We start from the raw sequence: 22,475 nt of genomic DNA, 5'->3' as shown, positions 1-22,475 counted from the left end.
CCAAGTTAATCAAGTTATTAAAACACACATATATCCACAATTGCTTTTCGAGGAGAATACTGAAGAGCTAAGCTTCCTGCAGGGGTATATGTAGGCTGACATCAGATTGAAATCAGACTCCGTCTCCCAACTGCTATCAGGAGCACACTATACCCATTGGTCCTGAGTTCATCTGTCTACACTAAGGAAAACGAAATTATCAAGTAATTTCTCCAGTTTTCCTTTTTTTCCCTATATGCATCAACTTACATTTGCCACATTAAATCTCATCTGCCATTTGGAAGCCTAATCTTCCAGTCTCATAAGTTCCTCCTGCAATTTATCACAATCTGCTTGAGATTTAACTACTCTGCATAATTTTGTGTCATCCACATCACTTGTTGTACCCCTTTCCAGATCATTTATAAATATATTAAAAAGCACATGTCCAAGTAGAGATCCCTGAGGCACTCCACTATTTATCTTTTTCCACTGTGAAAATAGACCATTTAATACTAATCTGTTTCCTGACATCGCCTCCTATCACATGACTTTTTAGTTTTCTTAGAAACCTCTCATGAGGGTCTTTTGAAAATCCAAATACACTACATCTACTGGTTCACCTTTATCCACATGTTTATTAACCCCTTAAAAAAATGAAGCAGATTCGTGAGGCAAGACTTGCCTTGGGTAAATCCATGTTGACTGTGTTCCATTAAACCATGTCTTTCTATATGCTCTATGGTTTTGATCTTTAGAATAGTTTCCACTATTTTTCCCACACTGAAGTCAGGCTCACTTGTCTATAGTTTTCCGGATCATCCCTGGAGCCCTTTTTAAATATTGGGGTTACATTGGCCACCCTCCATTCTTCAGGTACAATGGATTATTTTAATGATAGGTTACAAATTGTAATAGGTCTTAAATTTCATTTTTCCAAGCCTGTAGTCAGATGGACTCAGGACCAACGGGTTATTTGCTCCCCTGCTAGCAGATGGAGACGGAGTCAGATTTCAAAGCTGATGTCACCCTAGATACACCCCTGCAATGACCTCAGACATTCAGTATCTTTCCGTCTCCTAGCAGATGTGGACGCTATCCCCACACCAGCAGCGGTGTTTAGCAGGATTGCAGCACTAATTCAAAGGAGAAATTTACCTTCAAATCGAAAGGAAGAATCGAGCCCCACTCTCCTGCGGTGATACCTAAGGAGGCCCAGCCCCAGTTGAGAATTCCTGAGGTGATTTCCGAGATCCCTCAGAGGTGTGCCTTGGTCCGGTTGTCGGTTCCTGGCGTGGACTATGCTGCTGAAGCAGCTGAAAGGCAACTTTGGTTCAGTTCATCTGAATTGTTACACTTGAAAACTGTCTCTGGAATGAGTATCTCCCCAACATCCTCTTCAGTAAACATGGAAGCAAAAAATTCATTTAGTTTTAACTCAACAGCTTTATCTTCTCTAAGTGCCCCTTAACCCCTTGATCATCTAACGGTCCAACCTACTCCCTCGCAGGCTTTCTGCTTCAGGTATATTTTAAAAAGATTTTATTATGAGTTTTTGCCTCTATGGCCAACTTCTTTTCAAGTTCTCTCTTAGCCTGTCTTATCAATGTCTTACATTTAACTTGTCAGTGCTTATCCTTTATCCTATTTTTTTCTGATGGATTCTTCTTCCAACTTTTGAATGAAGATCTTTTGGATAAAATAGCCTCTTTCACCTCACATGTTAGCCATGCTGACTTTGACCTTCCTTCCACCTTTCTTAATGTGTGGAATACATTTGGACTGCACTTCTAAGATGTACTTCTAAGTTGTACACTCTTAACCTTTGTAGCTCCACCTTTCAGTTTTATTTTTAACTATTTTTCTTATTTTATCAAAGTTTCCCTTTTGAAAGTTTAGTGCTAGAGCTGTAGATTTTACTTACTGTCCCCCTTCCAGTCACTAATTCAAATTTGATCATATTATGATCACTATTGCCAAGCGGCCCCACCACCATTACCTCTCTCACCAAATCCTGCACTCCACTATTTATTTATTTATTTGTTTGTTTGTTTGTTTGTTTGTTGAGTTTTATATACCGTCATTCGGTGAAGCCATTACAATGGTTTACAAGATTCAAAAGGTAGTATCTTAAATGTGAATTAAGGGTATAACAGGATATACTAACAATTAGATCTAAAATTGCTCCCTCTCTCGTTGGTTCCTGAACCAATTGCTCCATAAAACTCATTTATTCCATCCAGGAACTATATCTGTCTAGCATGTCCTGATGTTACATTTACCCAGTCAATTATGGGGTAATTGAAATCTCCCATTATTACTGCACTACCAATTTGGTTAGCTTCTCTAGTTTCTCTTAACATTTCACTGTCTGTCTTACCATCTTGGCCAGGTGGATGGTAGTATACCCCTATCACTATAGTCTTCCCCAACACACAAGGGATTTCTACCCATAGAGATTCAATTGTGCATTTAGTCTCATGCTGGATCTTTATCCTGTTGGTCTCAAGCCATCCCAGACATAAAGCGCCACCCTGCCTCCCAGATGCTCCTCTTTATCATTGCGATATAATTCGTACCCTGGTATAGCACTATCCAAATGGTTATCCTCTTTCCACCATGTCTCTGAGATGCCAGTTCAGTCTATGTGATCATTCACTGCTATACACTCTAATTCTCGCATCTTACTTCTTAGACTTCTGGCATTAGCATACAAACATTTAAAGTGTGTTTTTTGTTTGTATTAACATTCTGCTGTTCAGTTGACAGGGATAAATTGGAATCCTTTAGCTCAGGTGAATCTTTAATTATAGGCACTTGGACTACTTTTCTTATTATTGGAACCTCACTGTTGGGATGCCCTAATGCTTCATTAGTATCCTTCGAAGATACCTCCCTCGAACCATGTGTGCTGAGTGACTGTCGGCTTTCTCCTTTGATTTAGTTTAAAAGCTTCTCTATCTCCTTTTTAAAGGTTAGCACCAGCAGCCTGGTTCCACCTGGTTAAGGTGGAGCCAATCCCTTCGGAAAAGACTCCCCCTTCTTCAGAAGGTTCGCCACTTTCTTACAAAACTGAATCCCTCTTCCTTCCACCATCGTCTCTTTCAAGCATTGAGACTCCGGAGCTCTGCCTGCCTCTGGGGACCTGCGTGTGGAACAGGGAGAATTTCAGAGAATGCTACCCTGGAGGTAGGTTCTGGATTTCAGCTTTCTACCTAAGAGCCTAAATTTGGCTTTCAGAATCTCCCTCTCACATTTTTCTATGTCGTTGGTGTCCACATGCACCACGACAGCCGGCTCCTCCCCAGCACTGTCTAGGTGACACATGAGGTCCACCACCTTCGCATCAGGTAGGCATGTTACCAGGCAATCCTCACGCCCACCCGCCACCAATCTGTCTACATTCCTAATAATCGAATCATCAGCTATGATGGCTGACCTACCCCTTCCCTCCTGGGCAGTAGCCCTGGGAGAGACATCCTAGGTGTGAGAGGACAGTGCATCACCTGGAGAGCAGCTCCTTGCTACAGGATCATTTCCTGTATGACGAGGCTTGATGTGGTATATAAAGCCAGATGTGCATGCATGACAAGTACAAGGCATGCTGTGGTATACAGAGCCAGATTTGCACTCAGGACAAGTGTAAGGGTTGGGGACCTCTCTCCTGGCCAAGCTGGCAGAGCAGTTGGAAGCTAGGGTAGCCTACATTGCTGGTGCCTTGTATGACTTGCTGTGCACATCCTTCTGGAATATGTTGGCGGTGGTCTCTGCCAGACAGTTCTGGTGGTGCAATTGGTTGGCCAATGTCTGGTCCAAGTCGCAGTTGAGGAATCTTCCCTTTAAAGGCAAACTATTGTTTGGTGAGAACCTGGAGCAGTTAGTAAAGCACTTGGGTGAATCTAAAGGGCATAAGTTGCCAGAGGATAAACCTAAAGGGAATAAGAAAAATTTCCTGAGCAGCAGAGGTACAGAGATGCGAGGCGATACTGCCCTTGGAGAGGGGAGGGCATCGTCACAAAGGCAGGGGGTGGGTAAGTTATAGTCCTTTTGGGGCTTGTGTAAGCCCGTCCTGGAAAACTCCAGCCAGGGAGCAGAAGGAGGTAAAGGTGCACAATGAAACAAGGCTGGTCCACTCTTGTCCAGAAGTAATAGGAGAGTGATTGGCTCTCTTTTACGAGGAGTGGATCAAGATTTATGAGGGACTAGTGGATTCTGGCAGTCATAAGAGACGGCAGTGACTTAGAATTTGTGTACTCGATATGTGAATTCTACATGGCCTCCCCTTGCACCTCCATCAGCAAGTGAGAAGCGGTTCGGTCCACGCTGGAGTGGGTTCAACAGCTAGAAGCAATGGTCCCTGTGCCCCAGGGAGAGTGACACTGCACTGCATGATTGCGGTGGTCACAAAGGGGAATTTTTTGCGTCTCTCATTCTGACAGAAGCTTATCTTCATATTCCCATCCGGCCAGAGTATCAGAAATTTCTGAGGTTTGTGCTGCTGGGAGAGCATTTTCAGTTCCATGTGCTTCCGTATGGGCTAGTGACAGCACCGCGGACTTTCACCAAGGTGATGGTGGTGGAGGCAGCAGCTCTTTGGAAAGAGGGCATCCTAATGCATCTGTATCTGAACGACTGGCTCATTGAGCAAAGTCGAAGGAGTTGTGTCAGCGCTCAGTTCAACAGGTTCTGCAGTGATTGCAGGTTATGGGCTTGGATGGTGAATGCGTCAAAGAGCGACTTGGTTCCCACCCAGTCACTGGAGTACCTCTATGCATGCTTCAACACAGCTATAAGAAAGGTGTTTCTTATGGAAGAGAGAGTGGAAATTGCAGGCACAGGTCCAGAGATTATGGCTGCCCATACTCAAAGTTTGGGCTTATTTGCAAGTCCTGGGTTCTTTGATGTCTTCGCTCGATCTAGTTCCATGGGCGTTTGCATATATGCGGCCTCTCCAGAAGGCGCTGCTATCCCACTGGATTTCTCAGTCGGAGGATTTTCAACTATGGCTACCCCTGCAGGGGGAATTTCAGGTCCAGTTTCTCCTGGTAGCTTTCTCAAGCCAATGGAGCTGGGTGTGGCACTGGAGATTCTAGATTGGGTGGTAGTGGCCATCGATGGGGTGCCATCTGTCAGGGCAGACAGCGAGAGGCCAATGGTCAGCAGAGGAAGCTTCATGGTCTATCAATTAGTTGGAGATATGAGCTGTTCACAAGGCATTGCATTGTTTTCTTCCTCTCTTACGCAAGCCGGCAGTGAAAGTCCTTTCAAACAATGCAACAGCAGTGGCTTACTTCATCCACCAAGGCAGGAGCTTTTTCACAGGGTGGAACAGCATCTAGTGGAATGTTGCTGGGGTAAACAACATCTAGTGGAATGTTGCTGTGGTAAACAACATTCAAGCATATTTTCTCAGCAGAAATATGCTGAGGATGCGATGGCTCTCATTCACTCCAGATGGGGCATTCCCTTGTTGGACTTGATAGGGTCAAAGAAGAACGCCAAAGCACAGTGCTTTTTCAGTTGCAAACAGGAGGCGGGAGCAGAGGGCCTTCTTAGAAATCCTCTTGTATGTGTTTCCTCCGTGGCCTCGAAGCTCATCCAGGAAAAGTTATCCTAGTAGCACCAGAATGGCTGCGGTGACCATGGTTCTCAGATTTGGTGAATCTGACAGTGGATGGACCTCTTCAGCTCGGGTATCTACTCGGGCTTCTTCATCAAGGTCCAGTTGTCTTGAAATGGGCGGATCGCTTTTCTCTTGCGGCTTGGCTCTTGAGAGGAAGCATTTGACATTGAAAGGGTACTTCAAAGAGGGCATTTCAACATTGCTCCAAGCTAGGAGACCACCTACTTCATTGGCTTATGTCAGGATGTGGAACGTTTTTGAGGCATGTTGACTCGAAGAAGGGATTTCCCCTCTTTGGGCATCAGTTTCTCAAATTCTTGGGCTCTTGCAGAAAGGCCTGGCAAAAGTGCTAGCGTACGATTCTCTCCAAGTACAGGTGTTAGCCTTAGGCTGTCTTTGGGGTAAACTGCATGAGTTGTCCCTGGCTTCACATCCAGATTATAGTTTGAGGGGTGACATATCTGCAGCCTTTGGTGAGGCAAGTGTTTCCGTTGTGGAACTTAAATTTGGTCTTGCGGATTCTTTGTGGTCCTCTCTTTGAGCTGTTGTGGAAAGCGTCACTGAAGTTGGTCTTCCTAGTAATGATGAGGTCAATATTCAAAGCTGGCCATTTAAGTAACATAGCCAAAAATAACTTATCCGACAAAGTTGTGATGTATATTCAGCAGCATGGCGAAACCGCTGAATATACATATATATGTGCATACTTCGCCGGTAAAGTCTACCCAGCTAAGCTTAGACTTGCTCTATGGAGTGTCTAAACTTAAATGTACACTTAAATGCCTAACTCTGAATATCGGTAGTTAGGCGAATAACTTGCTCGGCCCCCAATCTGCCCATTGCATGCCCACTTTTTTTGTGCAAACATTTTAGGCATATAAGGGCCTTGCACAGTTGAGCAACGACACTGAACATATGCACATGTTCAGCGGCCGCTGCTTAGCAGCATAAGTCTTGCTTATCGGGCTAAATAGCACTGAGCGCACTTTGAATATTAACCTCAATATGTTTGGCTAGGCTGATTTCAGAACTTCAGGTGTTGCTTTCTTCAGATTCCAGATGATGGGATATCCTTACAAATGGCGTCTTCCTTTTTGTCAAAAGTGGTGCCTTCATTTCACCTCAGTCCAATGGTAGAACTTCTAGCCTTTTGAGATTTGGATCCTTCAGATCCACAAGTGAAAGAGCTCTATTTATTGGATGTGTGAGTTCAACTGCGCTAATTGAAGGCCACCAATAGCTTTAGTAGAACAGATCACTTGTTTGTATTGTTTGGTGGAGTGAGTAAAGGGAACAAGGTTTCTAAGGCTACCATTTCACGTTGGCTAAAATAGGCAATTGTGTCTAGTTACATATGTAAAGGACATCTGATTCCGGTGGGTCTAAGGGCCCACTCCACTAGGGCGCAGGTGGCATCTTGGGCAGAATGTCAGCTTGCCTCACCACAGGAGATCTGTTGAGTGGCAACCTAGTCTTAGCTCCACACTTTCTTGAAGCATTACTGGCTAGATGTCCAGGTGCCGGAAGCAGCGAGCTTTGAGCAGACTGTGCTGCGCGTGGGTCTTTCAGGTTCCCACCCAGTTTAGGGGTGCTTGGGTACATCCCATGCATCTGGACTGATGTAGGGAACACTCAGGAAAGGAAAATTGATTCTTACTTGCTAATTTTTGTTCCTGTAGTCCCACAGATCAGTCCAGAGCCCCATCCTCTCTGGAAAGACCACTTTACTCTCTATGTATATAGTAAGAAGTATTGGTTGAATTGAATGCTTTCAGTCTCCTATGGTCCAAAGAGCTCAACTTTGGGACCATACCATTTTCCCTGCTCGTTTGTTAGTGGGGGACATTGTTATAGTTCAGTTGTATCTTGGCTTGATCTTAGCTTGGGTACAGTGAAACACTGAAGGACTGCAGATGGTACACTAACTTACCTAGCAAAGTCTCAGTAAAGCTATTCTTCTGTCTCCATCTGCTGCTAGAGGAGTCGGGACTGATCTGTGGGACTACAGGAATGAAAATTAGTAGATAAGAACCAATTTTCCAATACAAAGCATGATATGGTATACAGAGCCAGATGTCACCAGACTCTGAGCGGCAGCAGATAGCAGTAGCAGCAGCAGCTTCGTTATTCGCACACAGAGTCTGGTCTGACACCTGGGATTTTTTTTAACAAATGAGAAATGTATAAGCGGATGTAGCTCTGAAGAAGGAAGTGTTTTTCTGAAACATTGCAATGTCAGGTGGGCTGGATTGAAGCACGAATATGCAACTATATCTTAGGACGCTGACACATCAGTGCACATAGTGTGGTACTCTCCTGGAAGATCAAGCACAAACATAAGTGCAGCTTTATAAACATATTGAAGTGATGCTTATAATGCTAATTAAAAACAATTATGTGCGAAAGAAAAAAATGCTTTAAAAAGTATTCATATGACAAGCAAGGATACTCATTGGACGTCTTATGACCAATGATTATAAATTGCAGCACATGTAAGGGATTGTAAAATGCAACCCTAGTGCTACATATGAAAGTCATTATACAACTTGTTTGAAAATCAAATGTTCCTTGTTGCTCTCTGCTTCACATGTGAAGTGAGATCATATTACAATATTTGACTCCTGCCTCCCTGCATTCACCTGGGGTTTGGTAACTCAGCAGCGCCCTCTGGCACTCAGGGGTTATAGCATCCTGCAGGCTCCTGCTTCCCTGCATTTGCCTGCATTGTTTGTGCTGTAACACCCTACAGATGTGGTGACCAGAACTGAACACAATTCTCAAGATGAGGTCACACCATGGAGCGATACAGAGGCACTGTATGATTCTCTGTTTTATTCTCCATTCCTTTCCTACTAATCCCTAGCATTCTATTTGCTTTCTTGGCCGCTGCAGCACACTGAGCAGAAGATTTCAACGTATTATCAGCGATGATACCTAGATCCTTTTCCTGAGTAGTGACTCCTAATGTGGAACCTTGCATTGTGTAGCCATAATTTGGTTTACTCTTCCTTAAGTGCATCACTTTGCAGATGACCACATTAAATGTTATCTTCCATTTGCTTGCCTGGTTTCCTAGTCTTTAATTGTCCTCTTGCAATTTCTCACAATCCTCTTGTAATTTAACAACTTTGAATAATTTTGTATCATTGGTAAATTTGATCACCTCACTTGTCGTTCCCATATCAAGGTCATTTATAAATATGTTAAAAAGCAGTGGTCCTAGTACAGATCCCTGGAACAGTCCACTATTCACCTTTCTCAATTAGGAAAAACTGACCATTTAGAACTATGTGGCAGGTGAAAAGCTGAGGCAATAACTACAGAAAACTGATTTTTGTAAGAAAGCCGAAGCACGGTACAAATTAGGAGGGGCCTTGCAGACGTGCTTCCCCTCTCTGCTGAAGGTGAAGGGGGTGACATAATTACAGGTTTAGGGAGCTTTGAGTTTGGGTTCCACAGTTCCTGTTGCTGCCTGGGCGCATACGTTTGTGTCCGCCGTGGATCCACTGGGCTGCTCCGGAAGGGAAGAGGTCTGGAGAGTACTGATCTGCAGAATTTGGGCTTCCTGGGCGTTTGTCTGTAAAAAGGGACTCTCAGCCATGCTTCTTGCAGTGAGATCTTGGAGAATGCCTGTACACTGCCGTAAACCTTTACCTATCTGCTTTTCTTCGGCCCAGGTTTGACAGTGAACTGTCGCAGGCACATGAAGAAATGCAGAGGGAGAGGAGCCAGAAGGAGAAGCTGAGTCGCGAGCGGGATATCATCAGTTCTGAGCTTTTCAGCCTCCGGCAGCAGCTAGAGGTAAGCAGAGGGTCCTGAAGGCTTTCCTGTTTCCACCTCCTCTGTTTTCTCCAGCATACCCCTAGGCATAGAACAGATCATTCTACTATTAAAATTAGTTGTTTATTTTCCATATCTGTTTGGTGATGGGGCTTATTCTGCTTTGGCACTTGAGGACTGGACTTAACCCACAGCTTTTCTCCTGGAAAGACTCCTTGCTCCAGAATAAAAAAAAATGAAGAGCTGAAGCACGCATGCCTGTGAACCTCGGGTGTAATTTTCCACATGCTCTCACTCGCTATTGCAGGATAAAGACTCCGAAATCACCGTGTTCACCCAGAAGGTAGATCACTTGGAGGCAGAGCTCCAGGACATCTCCTCCCAGGAGTCCAAAGATGAGGCCTCTCTGGCCAAGGTCAAGAAACAATTGAGAGACCTGGAGGCCAAGGTCAAAGATCAAGAGGAAGAGCTGGATGAGCAGGCTGGGACAATCCAGATGTTGGAGCAGGTACAGTGTGTAGGGGAAGGGGTGAAAGATGTCGGTGACTGTGAAGGAGGGAGGGATAGTGGGCTTGGACAATCCAGATGTTGGAGCATGTGAAGGAGGGGAGGGGTGAAGATCCTGGACAATCCAGATGTTGGAGCAGGTACAGTGTATAGAGAAAGGGGTGGCAGATATTGGTGCCTGTGAAGGAGGAAGGGTGGTGGGCTTGGACAGTCCCGATGTTGGCATAGGTACAGTGTGCAGAAGAAAGGAATGGTGAGCCCACACAATCCAGATTTTGGAGCATGTGAAAGAGGGAGGGGTGATGATCCTGGACAATCCAGATGTTGGAGCAGGTACAGTGTGTAGAGAATGGGGTGGAAGGCCAAATGTAGGAGCATGTGAAGGAGGGAGGAGTAGTGGGCCTGGACAATCCAGACGCTGGAATAGTTGATGAGGTGGGCAGGCTGGGGAAATCCCAGAGGTTGGTACACACAGCATGTGGGAGTAAGGAGGAAGCAGACTGGGAGTGAATTTGTCAGTTTAGTAGTAAGTTATAAAACAGAACAGGCAAGGAGAGCTGATGATTCATTTAGCTACCAATGGAAATAACCTTTTCCTAGTACTGCAGGTTCTAGAGGGAAGGGGGAAGTGCTTTTTAGAAGCCGACTCTGGGAAGCTGGATGCAGATGTTCTTAAATGTTCTAAAAAGCTTAAAGAAGATCTCCCAATCAACTCTATTGATGTCATTTAGCAGATAAGATGCTGCTTTCTTCTGTTACTTGTCAAATTTCCATGATCGACGTTTTGCAACAGCAGTCAGTGCTGTATCCTCTTGCTCTCTACTGAGCTCCAATCTCGTGTCTATCAGCGCCCCCTCCCCCCCCCTTTTATATATATATTACGTTGTGCAGTCATTTTTTTATCCTTTTAACACCAGTCATATCAGTGCATAATGCTTTTGTTTGCAGCTCTCCTGCCATGGGGTGCAACAGTTCTACTTTTTTATCCTTTTCTCCTGTTCGTTTACTTACAGCTCTTGGATTGGATATTTAAGACCTATTAATAACCGAACGGGAAAATAAATCAATAGAATGGATTTGGAGGTCTTCCTTGAGCTTTCTAGAGTATAAGTGAAGTGAGGATCATGTGGCTTTTGTTGCTGGTGAGCACATGTGCTTAGTACAGGAATTTCAGCTCCAGGGAAGGGGCTTCAGTCTGCTCTGGTGACCCGAGGAGCTACTGTTAGTCTTGTTATTGGTGCATTAAAATGCTTACTTATTTCACCTGCCCTCAGAAGGAGGAGCACTGGTGGTCGGCCTGGGATCAGAACCCATGGGTCCCCTCAGCAGTGCAGCCCAAGCTCAATGTTTGGGATTCTCCTGCTTGGATGGTAGAACTGCAGGTGCCGCTCTGGAAAAGCATTGATCCTGGAGCCATGTGCTGCGTCCTGCGGCTGTGCCGTAGCTGTTAGACTCCTACTCCTGACTCTTCTCAGCCGAATTGTCTTAATGCAAGTCCAGTGACAAGAGATGTGGCCAGCACTTGACAGGGTAAATTATAGCAGCCTGCCATTGACACTTTGTCCTCGGATAGCGACACAATATCTGAGCCTGGGGACCTTTAGACACAGACAGGGTGCAAGGACAGGAGTGCAAGCAATCAAGTGTGTGTGTATATCCTACAGACAGACAGACGGTGCTGGAACGCGTATGCCACCCAGTCAGGCCTGGATCTCTGCACGCACTCGCTGGAATCGTGCTTAGGGGAGCAAAACTGTGGGAGTAATGCAGAGCCAAAGACGTGCAGCCCAGCTGTGGGGCCCAACGCGCATGCTGAGGCTCCCAATGGTTATTGCCTCGTTAAACATCTGCTGCGCCTTGCAGCCAGGGCAGGGTGGGGTGGTTTGCACCGGATGAGGATAAATTGGAGATTGGTAGAGACCATCAGTTCCCAAGGATGACCGATTGCCAAATCTATCACTGATGTGTGTGTGTGTGTGTGTGTGTACACTACAGGATGTAAGAACATGTGCCATCAGGTGTGTGTACTAGGCGCACTGTGTAGGATGTACATGCCATCTGGATTTTGTGCAGGAGCCCACAGGTAATCCAGTGTGTGTGTGTACTAAAGTCAGGGTGCACACAGAGTGTCCGAGCCCGCTTGTAATCCAGTGTACTACAAACACTGTGCAGGAGCCTGCAGGTAATCCAGTGTGTAACTACACACAGGGTGCAGGAGCCAGTGTGAATATACTACACAAAGGGTGCAGGAGTCTGTGCATAATCTAATGTGTGTGTACCACACACAGGATGCAGGAGCCCGCAGGTAATCTAGTGTGTAACTACACATAGGGTGCAGGAGTCTGTGTGTGCAGGAACCCGCAGGTAATCATGTGTGTGTGTGTGTGTGTGTGAACACAGGGGGCACACAGGGTGCAGGAGTCTGTGCGTAATCTAATGTGTGTGTACTACACACAGGATGCAGGAGCCCGCAGGTAATCCAGTGTGTAACTACACATAGGGTGCAGGAGTCTGTGTGTGCAGGAACCCGCAGGTAATCATGTGTGTGTGTGTGTGTGTGAACACAGGGGGCACACAGGGTGCAGGAGTCTGTGCGTAATCTAATGTGTGTGTACTACACACAGGATGCAGGAGCCCGCAGGTAATCCAGTGTGTAACTACACATAGGGTGCAGGAGTCTGTGTGTGCAGGAACCCGCAGGTAATCATGTGTGTGTGTGTGTGAACACAGGGGGCACACAGGGTGCAGGAGTCTGTGCGTAATCTAATGTGTGTGTACTACACACAGGATGCAGGAGCCCGCAGGTAATCCAGTGTGTAACTACACACAGGGTGCAGGAGCCAGTGTGAATATACTACACAAAGGGTGCAGGAGTCTGTGCATAATCTAATGTGTGTGTACCACACACAGGATGCAGGAGCCCGCAGGTAATCCAGTGTGTAACTACACATAGGGTGCAGGAGTCTGTGTGTGCAGGAACCCGCAGGTAATCATGTGTGTGTGTGTGTGTGTGTGAACACAGGGGGCACACAGGGTGCAGGAGTCTGTGCGTAATCTAATGTGTGTGCACTACACACAGGATGCAGGAGCCCGCAGGTAATCCAGTGTGTAACTACACACAGGGTGCAGGAGCCAGTGTGAATATACTACACAAAGGGTGCAGGAGTCTGTGCATAATCTAATGTGTGTGTTCACACACAGGATGCAGGAGCCCGCAGGTAATCTAGTGTGTAACTACACATAGGGTGCAGGAGTCTGTGTGTGCAGGAACCCGCAGGTAATCGTGTGTGTGTGTGTGTGTGAACACAGGGGGCACACAGGGTGCAGGAGTCTGTGCGTAATCTAATGTGTGTGTACCACACACAGGATGCAGGAGCCCGCAGGTAATCCAGTGTGTGTACTGTTAACTTTCCTGCAGGGCAAGCTAAGACTGGAGATGGAGATGGAACGACTGAGGCAAACTCATTCCAAGGAGCAGGAGAGTAAGGATGAGGAGGTGGAGGAAGTCCGGCAGTCCTGCCAGAAGAAGGTACTCTATCTGCTTTCATTTCTTCTGCACTTACAGGCCTCACTCTTGCCTTTCTGGCTCTCATCAGGGACTCAATCCCCCATCTGCAGAGGCAATTCAGAGGAGAGCCACAAAAAATGATGCATGGACTAGATTATAAGGCATCGATGGAGAGAGTGAGGGAGTTAAAAATGTCCTCTCTGAAAGAAAACAAGAAGGGAAATGGACGTAAGATACAAACATTCGGTTCTGAAGGAGGCTCGAATAAAGCAGCAGATTTTCCAGAGATTGAGAGGCTCCAGGAAATGAAGCTGCAGGGAGAGAGGAAGGGACACACAGGAATGTGTCACTTAGAGAGTGGTGGACTTCCAGTGAAGGTTGGAGCAGCTTACACATGAGACGGGCACCAAGGGTCCTTGGTGGTTGCAGTCAGGAGAGGGAAGACCTGTGACAGCAGAGCCAGCAGGTGCAGAGGGGCCAAGGGAAGGGGGGGGGCCCAGGTGCTCCTTATCTGCTGCCATCGTCTCTGTTTCTCTCTGATTGAATAAAACTGTCTTTTTCTTGCCCACAGCTGAAGCAGATGGAGGTGCAGCTAGAGGAGGAGTATGAGGACAAGCAGAAAGTCCTGAGGGAAAAGAGAGACCTGGAAAGCAAGCTGTCTTCAGTCAGCGACCAGGTGCAGTCACAGAACCTGCAGCCTAGAGCCCAGCACTCAACATCTGCAATCCGTCCCCTATGACAGGCGCTCTGATTGGCTGTCAGCAAGAGGGTGCAAAGAGCTCTGATTGGCTCTTTGCACTGCTGTGAATTAGTAAAAAGGTGTTGCAGTGCAAGGAGCATGGCGCCTGTGCTAGGAGCTCACCAGTCAGGGTCGCCGACTCACAAAAATGCTTTTTGAATTTGGATTTTAGATTGAATTACTCACCTTTCCAAATACCAGCTCACTGCCAATTCCAATTAGATACTGTAGGTAGGTCCCTGCCCCAGAGGGATTACTGTGTAAGTTTGTATCTGGGGCAGGCGTCACAAGGAGCAGCAGGATTTGAACCCAGTCTTCCCTGCCTCTCAGTCTGCTGCTCGAAACTCTTGACAGTCTGCCAGGATTTTACTGTCACCAATTTGTACACAGCTGGACTTACTATGCCAAGAGTCACCTCTCTGTGCAGCGAGACATAGTCCCTGACTCCCAAATAGCGGAGACGCGGGCACCCATTGCTCAGCATCTTTTTATGACATGAAATTATGTTTACGAACGTCTGGTTTGTTTGGTTTTTTTTACTGACTGTCAGTGAATTTACTGACTGTTGGCAACCCTGCAGCTGCTTTTTCCAGTGAGCCAATAAGTATCATGAGCTCTCTGGCCCGATGACTGTAGAGGAAATGTGTCCACATTCAGACCTCGCTTTGCAGGGCAGTCCTCCTTTTTCTGCAGTACGCTCTGGAGTATGGGTCCAGATATCTTGAGATCAGTATTCAAAGGCATTTAGCCAGATACCTTGTGAGATTTCCAGCTGACTTTTGAATACCTCTGCAACTTATCAGGCTATATTTTATCAGTTATCCGTGTAAAATGTAGCCGGATAAGTGGGAAGCATTTCGGGGGCGTTCCGGGATAAAGTTGTTAGCTGAATAACTTATCAAGTAACCTCCGATACTTGGAGTTAGCCAAGAAAGTTATTTTTCTAACTCAAAAGGTGCCCGAGAGCAGGTTTCTCGGATAACTTTAACCTTAACCGGGAATGTAGCCGATAAGTACCAAGTAGGCCAAAGGAAAAAAAATTATAATCAAGCTGGCCTAGCGGCCCAATCCCCACCCAAGTGAGCCAAATGTAGGGCCTGCTGGTTCAATTTTCTCTCCACCCCCCAAGCAGTGGCTTGCTGCCCCTCCCCCCTCCAGTTTAACCTCTTCCTTCCCTCCCCCAGCACCCTCCCGGGACACTCATGCCAGTAACTCTCTGACAGCAGCCATAGAGGGTTGCTGAGAGTACCTGGTAAGGTGAGAGGTTTACAATTTGGGTGCCAGAGGGAGGAGGGGAAAAGAGAAGTGGGCCAGAGGTAAGTCTGTTTGGCTAAACCAGGGAGGGGGGGGGGAGGGGGCATCTGCCACTTCCCTGTACGTACCCGGATCAGTCCAGGACAGCTGGGTTTTGCCTCCCCACCAGCAGATGGAGACAGAAGAAGACTTTGCGGACTCTGTCCTATACCCTTGAGGTGCCACCTAGTGTCTGCCAGTATTCTTCTGTCTCCAGCAGATGGTGGAGGGGCAAAGCCTAGTGTCTCTCGGTGGTGCTAGGTTAGTGACTGGGCTCTCTCTCTCTCTCTCTCTGCCCTCCCTGTTCTCAGGCCAGCCAGCGGGACTTGGAGACAGAGAAACGCTTGCGGAAGGACTTGAAGAGGACCAAGGCTCTGCTGGCCGACGCTCAGATCATGCTGGACCACCTGAAGAACAGCACCCCCAGCAAGCGGGAGATCGCACAGCTCAAGAACCAGGTCTCCCTGCCGGCCTCCTGCCCTCCCCTCGATGCTGCGTCTGCCCTCTCCCAGGGGTGATTAGGTGCCATCATGCTCTCTTCTGCTCTTTTATGCAGTTGGAGGAATCGGAGTTTACCTGCGCAGCTGCAGTCAAGGCAAAGAAAGCCATGGAGGTGGAAATGGAGGATCTGCACCTGCAAATTGAAGAGATTTCCAAAGCCAAAACAGCTGTGAGTAGCCCCCCCCCCCCTCCCAGGGCTGTCACTTGGTGGGCCCCAGTCAGCGCTGCAGGTGGCATTGGCTGTGATGGGGTGTACCTGCAGTTTCCAGATTCTCTCTCTCTCTGCTCCTTTCCCCTGTCTTTTTCTGCCGAGGGGTCTCCTCCCAGGTTTCTCGCTGGCTTAGTCCCGTGATGCGGCGTTTTAAGCTTGGGCACACCTCCTCCCCTCACCCCCCCCCCCCTCAAGCAGTGCAGCAGTTCCACCCAAAACCGATGTGGTCCATGTCCAGGGAAGAGCGGGAAGGGTTGTAGTTGTTCCCCCTCTCAGCCAGCCACGTGAGAGAATCCCGAACGCACAAAAAAAAAAGATTGCAGTGAGGTGCAGTTACCACGAACATTTAATTTTGAGGTGACGTCACCACGTAGCTCTCGGACATTTACCAAGGAGCAGTGCCCTGCTCTCCCTTCCTGTGCACCTGTGGTTCTGAGCTGGCATCAGTCTGGTAAACCTCGGCCATGTGATCCTGCCAGCTGTGAGAGGCCCAACCCTGCCCTGCTTCCTGTGGCCCAGCTAAGAGTCGGGCATGGGCAGTGAAGAGGCATAAACAGCAGCCGGGCAGCTGACAAAAACCCCCTTGAGTTTCCATTTCAGATCATTTCTGGGTTGGGTCTGCTGAATGGACTCCCAGAATGGCACCCAGTGGGGGCCTGGGGAACAGTGACCTGCCCAGCTGCAAGGACGGCTAGGCTGAGCATGAGAGTGGCTTAATACCGGGAAGGGAATGCCAGCCACAATGAATAAGTACGTGTCCTCTCGTCGGCAGTTTTGGGTCCAGTAACTCAAATTCCTTAATTATGTGTGTTAAAAAATGTAGTATAAGAATTCTGTTATAGTGGGAGTTAATAAATGTAATCCATTAGAATTTTCTCCCTTCCCTCTGACCTGCTAGTAAGACAGATGACTTTGTGCGGCAGCCCAAGAAGTTTTGAAATTATGTACTTATAGATTCATCAAGTTTCTCAAGCTGTTACCCCTAATCACCCAGTCTTGATGAATGCAGGACACCTCTAGTCCTGCAGGAACGCTGTACGGCCTGACTCAGGGGTGACTTTTCTCAACACAAGTGTAACAGAGCCGCAGCATGATCTCATCAAGCATTGTTCCATTTGCCTTGTGATGTCACTGGGCCCTTGTCCAGCCGCCCTGTGATGTCACGGAGCATTGTCAAAGTTGGGGTGTGAGTGGCTAATGCATTTACAGATGTGCAGATGAACTAATAAAGATCTGCAGCACTCTGTGATACGGAGCTGTCAGTGAGCGGCCTCAAGGCTTTGCGAAGGGTTGGGTGTGACGTACACCTCCGTACATCCTCAGAGTTGAGAGGATGGCTGCAGGCACTGCTCCTTATAAAAGCAGAGGCCGCCAAGGTCTGCCTGACTGACCTCTTCTGGGAGGGTTTCGGGGTGGGGAAGAGAAGGGATTTTGGAAAGAAAGATTTGGCTTTGTTACCTCCCTGTCGGGCCGATCCAGTACAGTGCGCTCCGATGGAGCCAGCATTTGGACGCGCATTTTGGACGCGCTAGCTTTACCCCTTATTCAGTAAGGGGTAATAGCGCGTCCAAAATGCGCGTCCAACCCCCCTGAACCTAATAGCACCTGCAGCATGCAAATGCATGTTGATGGCCCTATCAGGTATTCCCGCGTGATTCAGAAAGCAAAATGTGTCTTGTTATAAAATGAATAAAAATTGTCAAATTCAAAAAAAAAGAAAGCAAAATGTGCAGCCAAGCCACACATTTTACTTTCAGAAATTAGCGCCTACCCAAAGGTAGGCGCTAATTTCTCCGGGCACCGGGAAAGTGCACAGAAAAGCAGTAAAAACTGCTTTTCTGTGCACCCTCCGACTTAATATCATAGCGATATTAAGTTGGAGGTCCCAAATGTTTAAAAAAGTAAAAAATAAAAAAATAATAAAACTTTAAAATGGGCCTGCAGCTGGCGGGTCGAAAACCGGACGCTCAATTTTGGCGGCGTCCGGTTTCCAAACCCATGGCTGTCAGCGGGCTCGAGAACCGACGCCAGCAAAATTTGAGCGTCGGCTGTCAAACCCACTGACAGCCGCCGCTTCCGTCAAAAAAGAGGCGCTAGGGCCTAATTTAAATAAATTATAATACTGTATCGCGCGCACAGGAGAGTGGCCTATGTGCGCGCCGGGAGAGCAGGCGCTTGCCAGCTCTCCCGCAATTTTATTGTATCAGCCCGAGTGTGCTCTATTGGTGTCTCAATATTGCTAAATTATACAAACACTCCTGTGCTAACATCTTCCTCTTCCAAAGCCTTGAAAGTATGTGCCCAGCCCAAATTACAAGGTGGGGAGAGGTAAGTGAAGATAGGTTGGGAGGAAGACAGGAGCAAGGCTGCAGGTGAGAGAGGAAGGCGAGGAGCACGGGTATGAGGAGGAGAGAGCCTGACCTGTTCTTTCACATCGCCCTCCTCCATCTCTCCTCCCTTCTTCTATCTGCTGTCCTTGCTTCTCTCCCTCCCACCCGTCCTGTGTTCTTCCCTCTGCTCTCAGTGTGGATATAATGCTGTTTGAGTTGGGTTTCCCACCCTCTGTGTCTCTGGAAGAGCAGTGGAGCTGCTGCCCCCCCCCCCCTGCACTTCCCCTTTTCTTTCTCTAGATAAGAGGTCCCTTAATGTCCTGCTGAGGAGAAGGCTCCCCACAGCTTTTATTGTATTTTAGTCCTGCAGAGCACAGGATTCCTGGGTTCTAATCCTCACTCTGGTACTGGTCCTCATTGCAAGCTTGGCCACCTTCTGAGATCTTGACCTGATTCTGGAACAGGAAAGCCAGATGTTGAGCTAAGGAGTGCATGGGCGGAGCTGATAGGGCAGGTCTCTGATGGTCCTTCCGTTATTGTGTCATCATAATATCCCTCTCCGTCCCCCTCACTCCCAGCCACACGTGGGGTTGCACTCCTCGTTCTGAAGCTCTTTCAAGGTGAAGGGACAGAGCTTTAGGACTGGCCCTCCCCCCCCCCCCCTTCTCGACCATCAGCTGTGGCATGGAGGGGGTTGGCTGGGCTTTTCAGGAGAGTCTCCATCTGGCCTCCTGTTCTCACTCCCGCCCTGATCTACCTGATGTTTTGCAGCTGGAGGAACAGATGAGCCGACTACACCGGGAGAAGAATGAGCTGCAGAGCCGGCTGGAGGAGGACCAGGAGGACATGAATGAGCTGATGAAGAAGCATAAAACCGCAGTCTCTCAGGTAAAGCCTCCCCATGTCCTCCCTGAGGGGCAGGGAAGGCTGGAGGTTAGAGTTGAGGCAGATATGGTCACATCTCTGTCCCTGGCAGTGAGCATTCTCTGGCAAAGGGATATCATGGAAGGTGACGTCCCTTCCTTACCCTCACCCTCGCCTTCACACTCTCCTCCCTGCCCATCCTCCCCCTCATTGCCCAGGATCAGAACCTAAGCTTGCATCTCTGGCTCTGAGGATGGGCTGGGTAGTAGTCACATTGCAGAATGGGGGTAGTCGTACCACTAGTCCAGAGAATGGGTGGTGGTGGGGGTTACAGGTGAGAATACAGGTCAGTATACTAATGAATTTGGTACTAATATCACCAGATATAGAAACACAGAAATATGATGGCAGAAAAAGACTTGTAACGCCCATTCATCCAATTAATTTAACATTATAAGTCCCATCACTCCCTTAGAGATCCCCTGTAATTACCCAGGCTTTCTTGAATTCAGATACTGTTTTTGTCTCCACTACCTTCACTGGGAGGCCGTTCCATGCATCCACCACCCTCTCTGTAAAGAAATATTTTCCAAGATTACTCCTGAGTCTACCCCCTTTCACCCTTATCCCATGACCCCTCGTTCTAGGGCCTCCTTTCCTTTGAAAGAGGCTCTCCTCATGTGCATGGAGACCTTTGAGATATTTGAATGTCTCTGTCCTATCTCCCCTATCTCGCCTTTCCTCCAGGGTGTACATGTTTAGATCTTTAAATCTATCCCCATATGCTTTAGAACAAAGACCACTGACCATTTCAGTTCCCACCCTCTGGACCGACTCCATCCAGTTTATATCCTTTTGAAGGTGCGGTCTCCAGAATTGTACCACAGTATTCCCAGTGAGGTCTCACCAGGGACCTATACAGGGGCAATATCACCTCCCTTTTTCTGCTGACCATTCCTCTCCCTATGCAGACAAAGCATCTTTCTGGCTTTTACCGTCGCTTTATCTGTCATCTTGGCCACCTGAGATCTTCAGATACAATAACTCCTAGATCCCGCTCTTCCTTTGTGCTTAGAAGAATTTTACCTCCAATACTGTATCTGTCCCTTGGGTTTTTGCATCCTAAATGCATTACTCTGCATTCTTTAGCATTACATTTTAGCTGCCAGACCTCAGATCATTCCTCAAGTTTCGCTATATCCCTCGTATGTTTTCTACTTCTTCCTGGCTGTCCACCCGGTTAGAGATTTTGGTATCATCGGCAAAAATGACTAATCTTTCCCAATGGTCCTTCCTTCTGTTATGTTGCTCCCAAAATGTTGAAAATGACCGATCCCTGAGGCACACAGCTAGTAACATCTCCCCTCCTCAGAGAAAACTCCATTTCCCTGTGCGTACCAGGATCAGTCCAGTCAGTGGGTTATGGCCCCCTTCCAGCAGATGGAGTCAGAGAGAACTTTGAAGGATGCTTCCTTATAAGGCAGTGCACCCTCTGCTAATCCTCAGTATTCTCCTGACTCCAGCAGATGACAGTGGTGGATTTTCTTCCCCACTGGGATGACTAGAAAGCTAGTTTAGGAATTTTTCTCTATTCTCTTTGGCTATCTTTTGTTTTGGATGGATCAAGTCTGATTGAAAAAAAACAAAAAAACTTTTGAATTTCAGCAGGAATTATTTCGAGTGCTCTCCTGTAGCCTCCGCTCCTGGTTTAGTGGGAGCATTCTATAGCTTGCAGGCAGTACTATTTGCAGCTCTCCCCACTCACCCTCCCTCCCCTTTCTGGTGCCGGGGTAAGTTGTGTTTATTTCCTTTCTAACAGGATATTTCCTCTCTCCGGGATGCAAGTCGGTGGTGCCGACCTCTCCCCCTGTGGCTGCTATCTGACCCGCTGCCCCTGAGACGCCGTTTTCCTCGGGGCAGCCGGCACAGAGAGGCGTTATTCCTCTGTGCCTCCTCCACCGGGTTGCTGAGGATTAGAGAGAGAGACAGTACGACTGAAGCGGAGGCTCTTACCCGCTTTTCGCAGCCACGAGCCTGGTCCGTGTGAGGGAAAACAGGACTGAAGCGGAGGTTTATTCTCTTTTCCCGCTTCCCCCAGCCATAAGCCCTGCCTGTTTCTCGCGCGGTGAAGTCAGCTGGTCCCATCGCGGCTCCTTCGGGGATCCCCCCATGCCTCGTCCAGCCAGGTGCCGCGCTTGTGGAGAGCCCGGGTCGCGGCTCTCCCGCGAGGGGATATGCACGGCTTGCCTCCCTGGTGGGGAGGGTCCCTCTCAGTCGACAGGCCGCTCCGGTTCGCGCCTGTTGGCGCGCCTTGACGGACATGGGCTGGCCCCTATCCTGCGGAGCGCGGGAACGGCGGCCATTTTGTCTCCAGACTCGGCTGCCCCTGCGCTGACAGGAGAAGAGCAGGATGTGCCTTTTTCATCTCAGCCGCCGGTTTTGACGCCCGTCCCTCCTCTGGAGCCTTTTCCTCCGTCGGGGGATCCTCCCACTCTCCCTCCATCGGGGCCACCTCCATTTTCCACAGACTTTGTTTTCCTTCTTCACAACGCTTTCCTGGCCAGGAGGATGGGCCAGCACCAGGAATTTCTGACAGGGCCTCCCCCCTCCCAAGGTACTCAGAATGGCTGATTCCACTGGGGTCTTGGGGAGTGCCCAAACCGTGGAGAGTGTCCAAGGGCCAGCCGTCCTGGGAACAGGGGTGTCTCCTCAGCTACTGTTCAATTGGAAGGGGATGATCCTAGAGTCCTGTGGATCTTCCAACGGATGAGCTGGACCCCCTCATTCCACATATCCTTCAGGAATTGGGCATTGAGGCCCCTCAGGATCCACCTGAGTCTAATCCCCCAGGGAAGAAAGGAGGATCCTCTCCTAGCTGGTCTACGTCCGCCGTGTAGATCCTTCCCTTCCCATCCCACTTTACTCCAAATGTTATCCAGGGAATGGGATTCTCCGGAGGCCTCCCTTAAGGTCGGCAGAGCCATGGAAAAGCTATACCCGCTCCCGGATGACTTTCTGGAGCTCCGTAAGGTCCCCAAAGTAGATTCTGCAGTCTCAGCGTTGACGAAGAGACCTACCATTCCAGTAACGGGTGGTGCGGCCCTGCGAGATCTTCAGGATAGGAAGTTAGAAGTTTATCT

General features: G+C 48.1%; 1 protein-coding gene across 14 annotated transcripts in view; it reads left to right on the top strand.

The window, feature by feature from the left end:
• The window catches only part of MYO18A (myosin XVIIIA), a 224,063-nt gene that overhangs the window by 173,210 nt on the left and 28,378 nt on the right, over window positions 1-22,475 (top strand). For all 14 annotated transcript variants that reach the window (XM_029611140.1, XM_029611139.1, XM_029611136.1 and 11 more), the window contains 7 exons: window positions 9,280-9,403; window positions 9,690-9,890; window positions 13,308-13,418; window positions 13,969-14,073; window positions 15,741-15,887; window positions 15,986-16,099; window positions 19,243-19,359. In XM_029611140.1, coding sequence (XP_029467000.1) covers window positions 9,280-9,403; window positions 9,690-9,890; window positions 13,308-13,418; window positions 13,969-14,073; window positions 15,741-15,887; window positions 15,986-16,099; window positions 19,243-19,359 — 919 coding nt within the window. The remainder of the gene's footprint in view (window positions 1-9,279; window positions 9,404-9,689; window positions 9,891-13,307; window positions 13,419-13,968; window positions 14,074-15,740; window positions 15,888-15,985; window positions 16,100-19,242; window positions 19,360-22,475) is intronic.

Source organism: Rhinatrema bivittatum, chromosome 8, assembly GCF_901001135.1.
Source record: "Rhinatrema bivittatum chromosome 8, aRhiBiv1.1, whole genome shotgun sequence".
NCBI classification, from domain to species: domain Eukaryota; kingdom Metazoa; phylum Chordata; class Amphibia; order Gymnophiona; family Rhinatrematidae; genus Rhinatrema; species Rhinatrema bivittatum.
This window is presented reverse-complemented; position numbering and strand designations above follow the sequence as displayed.